At 52.4% G+C, this 4,879-nt stretch overlaps 1 protein-coding gene across 7 annotated transcripts in view; it reads right to left on the bottom strand.

Annotated features, from left to right (window-relative positions):
* Stx16 (syntaxin 16) overlaps positions 1-1,264 on the bottom strand; it is a 23,920-nt gene extending 22,656 nt beyond the window's left edge. For 4 of the 7 annotated variants that reach the window (XM_031372914.1, XM_031372916.1, XM_031372918.1 and 1 more), the window contains exon 1: positions 441-1,264. In XM_031372914.1, the coding sequence (XP_031228774.1) occupies positions 441-521 (81 nt within the window). In that variant the 5' untranslated portion in view covers positions 522-1,264. Of the gene's footprint in view, positions 1-389 lie in introns of all 7 variants that reach the window. The other 3 variants (XM_031372915.1, XM_031372917.1, XM_031372920.1) reach the window with 2 other exon arrangements.
* Between the last annotated feature and the right edge of the window lie 3,615 nt (positions 1,265-4,879).

The following is a 4,879-nucleotide window of genomic DNA, read 5'->3' as shown; positions in this document are numbered from 1 at the left end:
AGGAGAGTGCCAAACAAAACCAAACAAAACAAAAAGGTTGGAGAAAGGCCTAGGTTCCAAGTCCTCGTGTTAAAACATATGTAAATCGAGGCTGCCCGTCGTGCAGAGTCGACGGATGGTGGGGGAGGAGGACTAGGAGTCCCAGGAAGTGAGAAGGCAGGGCAGAGGTTGATACTGGGGGTCCCCATTGGAGGTTGTAGGTGCCCCATAAGCCCTGGCCAAGCTCCCCTTCCTTTTGTATCACTCCTAGTCGTCGCCGCCTTGTTGTTGTTGTTCTTCTTTTTCTTTTATTTTTCTTTTTTAGACAGAGAGACAGACAGAGACAGACAGACAGGCAGAGCCGCAGTGCACACGATGTGTGTGTCTGGAGAGGCCGCCAGGAGACTCACCGCAGCAATGCTACGTGAATGCAGAGGGCTGGAGGTGGTGTGACTACTCACTTGCTCGGCTAACAGCTGCCGGTTTTGGATGGAATTATTCCGCAACAACAAGAAAGCGTCGGTTAAACGCCTGGTGGCCATGTCTCACCCTTTGTGATCCCCCTCTCAGGGTCCCCCACACACCCCCTTTTAGCCCTGATTTTTCACTTTCTTTCTCTTGGTCTGGCCTAGCTGATTCCACTCTTGCATATAGAAATCTCTCTTGACAAAGCAATTTTGCGCTCCGCCAAAGCGCAAAGACCCCTCCCCAAATAACCACCTAGGCTTTGCAATTGTCTGACTCCCCCTACCCAAAGCCTGCCTCAGATCTCAAAGCACTTGAATCCCCCCAATCCTTGCGTAGAAACCTAACGTCCTGGAGACCCCTCCCCAATCCAGCCTTGGATCTACAAGCGTCTAACGCGCCAATCCGGCTAGGGGAATGGAAAAGACCCCTACCCACTCATTTTCTCAGACCTCCCCAAAGGTGCTGGCGCCCTAACCCTAACTTAGAGCGCTCCCCGTGTTTGGCATGTGGCTCTAACTCCAAGTTTTGGTTAACTCTCCTCACAAAAGGCCTGCTCCAAAACAGGCCAAGCCCAGAAGTACAAAGAAGCAGCAGAGTCTACAGCTCCCACAAAGTCGACTGAGCCTTCTCAGGCTCAGCCAACCTGACCCCTTTCTTTCCTGTGTGGCCTGCTCCTCCACTGCCAGCAGGCTGCAGGCCTCCACGAGGACCTCACGGCCTGCCTCCCCAGCCTCCTCACTCCTCCTCGCCGGCACCCTCCATCCCAGGATCAGGCTGCAACCCTGCCCAAGGCCGCTTCCGTGCAGTGGTCCCGGGCTCTAGCATTCCCCCGCCCTCTTCCTGTCCGTCTCTCGCGGGTGCCCCCATGCGACATTCACGGGATTGCTTGCAACGTTCCGGGAGAGGGAGCTCCCTTATTGCCCTGCCCCGGGGATGGGAGTGCTCCTCCCTCTCTGGGGTATTTCCCGGGGTGCCCTGTTCCCCTTTTCCTAAGTGTGTTGAGGCTCTGGGGCAGGCATCCTGGCCCAAAAAAAGGCTTCAAAAACTTGGCCCTGGAGCCGAAAACCACCAGCGGGGTCCAGGCAATTGTGAACTTCTAGTAGGATTGCCAAGCAGGCAGAAATGTGGAAATGTGGCTCTTGCGGAGCCTAGTCCTGCGGCGGGGGCGGAGAAAAAGTGGAAGACGGCTGCCTCTGCAGGCCAGGCACGCTCCACTGCAGGCGGCTGGCGCTGCTGAGTTGGCCTTCCTTTTTTATTTTTTATTTTTTTAAACTGCGGGGAAAAGAAAAAAAGTATCCGAAAAACAACCAGGCCAGGGAAAAAAAAAAAAACATTAAAAAAAAAAAAAAAAAAAAAAAAAAAAAAAAAAAAAAAAAAAAAAAAAGCTTGGGCGCTGGGTCTCGCCGGCGTCGCTGCGGGCAGTCGAGAGTGGTCAGGCACCCACTCTTGGGGACTACACTGTGGTGTCCAAGTGGGAGAGGGTCCTAAACTTAGAGACACCCCCTCAGTCCCACTCCTCCAAAAAGAACTTTGTGTCGATGCTATACCCGAGTTTCCTCGAGCTGGGATTTCTGGTCGCCTCCCGGGTCTCTGGAACCGTGCATCTGACTCCCTGCTACCCTGGCTTAGGAGTGGGGGGCATCTCCCAGGGGCCCCCAGGGCTGCAGCTGCCGCATTCCTAGAACAGAGTAACTCTGGAGGCCGGGGTCACCGGCAAGCCTGGATGCACACTCATATCTGCAGAGCGAGTTTATGGGGTGCCTTGCCCTCAATCTTTTTCTCAGCTTTGGGGTCTGATTGGGGACAGTTTGGCCTCACTTGAGGGTCCCCTGCGTCTCCCGGGTGCCACGAGGCAGGCGTGGGAGCCTCGCTTATATAGGGTCAGGCTCGAGAGCCCCGGGCGCTTTTTTTCTTAAGAGCGCGTGTTCCTGCGTTTGTGTGCAACTAAGGATTTGTGTGAAAGGTGTATCTTTGATGCACATAACACAATAAATGCATGGAGGAATCGAGGTGCGGGCGAACAGCGATGCGAGCTGAGAGCGAGGACAGCGGGAACCGGCTTCTGATGTGGAGCTCCTTGAAGACAATGGCGCCCCCTCCCCAACAACAGTCTACGATCAGAGGGAGCTGCTCGGGGATGACAAGCAGCCGATAGAGGCCACAGAACCAAGCACTTGGCTGCTCCAAACAAACCACAGGCCCCGGTTTATTTCATGGAGCGAAATGAGAAGAACCCTGTGTGTAGACCCCAGGGGATATTTGTGTAGTGAGGGAAGAGTTCCAGCAGCCCACCCGGCTGGTGAGAGCTGACCCCAGTCACGTGGCTAAGTCCCCTCCTCCTCCCTCTTCTGCTCCTCCTCCTCCACCTCCTCCTTTCTGTGCATACGGCTTTAGTAAACAACCACCTTGCCGGTCTCCCGCAGGAACATTGGATTAGAGCTGTGGGCCTGTTCTCCTCCATTCTCGAGAGCACACATCGCCTCCCCCCTCGCCAACCTCCCCTGCAAAGCAGGGGTTTGTTTACTTCTGGCTAGAACCTGATCTCCCTCCTACGCTGGACGGCTGTGTTTTAGTCATCTTTGTACCCACTGCCATCTCATCTGGCTTGTAACAAGCTCCGAATAAATGGTTTTTAAATATGTGCACGAATATTGGAGACCTGAGATTTGAAGGTCCCAAACGCTCTGTCCTCCCCCCAGTGTCTCTAAAGCCTTCACAGCCTTCTAATGTATATATATTTAAACACATCTATATGTCCAGTTTACATAATCTTTGCAATCAGTGGCCTGTCCACCTCTCTAGGGTTATTGTGCAGATCAAATACAAGCACTTTGTATTTGATGTGAGATTCTGGACAAATATTATATAGAATGGTAATTTATTCATTTTCTGCATTCAGCAAGCTTAGTAGAATTATTCCTGGTGTTGTGTTCCAGCCTATGATGACGACCCTTCCTGGTGAATCTTAAATATTTATTGTTGGACATTTAGGAAACCGACCAAGCTTGCATCTCTTTGAGAGGAATGAGCAGTGTTCTCACATATGAATAATAGAACAAGACTCCTCTTATTCTCAAAACAGGCACCTCAAGCAACACTCGAGCTCAGGAACAGGGGGATGAAGAAACCAGGAGCTGAGCAGAGGAGCTGGAAGGCAGCAGGGAGCCGCTGAGCCCTAGCCCGTGGAAGCACAGGGTTTGGGGCATGAACTAGTGTTAAGAGCTGGGAGAAGGCACGCCTGTCTGCTTATCTGTGGTCATGTCCATGTAGGCTCTGACCCACACTACAGGGGGTGGGAAGAGGAGGTAAATCATTATATCCCAGTGTTCTTGGTTGTTTTATTTTTCTGTCAAGTAGCTTCAGAATTTTTTTTTTTTAAGCATTCCCTCATAGCCAAGTATGTGTTACCCTGAAACTGAAATCTAGGTTGATGATTTTATATTTTAAAAGCTTTCACTGTGACTCACTCTTGGCCCTGGGTAGGATTCTGCAATAGTCCCTAAGCTTGTAAAGCCTTGGTGTCTTGCTTCTTGGGCTTCAGACCCACTCTCTAATGTTTTGCCAGTGGGTCCAAGAAGTTCCTTTTGGGAACAAGTGTTCCAGTGTCCACTCATCCTTCTAATTAGTGCCGGAAGGGGGCTGTGAACATAGACTGTCACTGTGAAGCCAGGCTGCCAGCAGGAGCAGACTCTTAAGAACAGGCTAGTGGCTTGACAAGATGGGTTCCCAGCACTGTGAGATTCACACAGCCCTTAGGAAAAAAATGTAAAGGAGATGCGGCCGGTTGGGAAAGCCCTTAATCCCAGCTCAGCCCAGTGAGCATGGTGGGAATGTGTTCCTGCAGGAGTCTGGCCACCTGAAAGCACTGGATGGGTTCCATGCTCCCAAAGAGGAAGGCATAGTTATGGGAACTGAACGCCATCCAAGCACATGTTGGGGATTCATGTTTAATGGTTTGGGAATCCAGATGTGTCTGTAATGTTCCTTCTTCATAGGAAGGGAGTTTAGCTAGTCCCAATGGACACCACTGAGTTCTGGCCTTTTAAAAAGGCAGGTGGCCCTGCTCTCACCCAGATGAGCAGCAAGCATCCCTAAGCTCCCTACACCTATGAAATGGCTCCCTTGCACGGACCTGACAGGCAGACTCAGGAGACAGTAGCCTTGTATTCTGTCCACCTGAATTGTTGCTCACAACCTCAAGGGTTTCTGATCCCAGAAAGCACCCCAGCTCTGCCTCCACCTCTGCCTCCATCTAGCTCTGTCTCCAGCTCGGCCTCCACCCCTGCCTCCACCCCCCCACACCTCCACCCCAGCCTCCATCCAGCTCTGCCTCCATCCAGGCCTCCACCCCCTCCTCCACCTCCACCTCCATCCGCCTCCGCCTCCACCTCCACCTCCGCCTCCATCCAACTCTGCCTCCACCTCCACCTCC

This window comes from Mastomys coucha, unplaced genomic scaffold (assembly GCF_008632895.1).
Source record: "Mastomys coucha isolate ucsf_1 unplaced genomic scaffold, UCSF_Mcou_1 pScaffold15, whole genome shotgun sequence".
NCBI classification, from domain to species: domain Eukaryota; kingdom Metazoa; phylum Chordata; class Mammalia; order Rodentia; family Muridae; genus Mastomys; species Mastomys coucha.
Note: the sequence above shows the minus strand (reverse complement) of the source record. Positions and strands in the feature narration are given on the sequence as shown.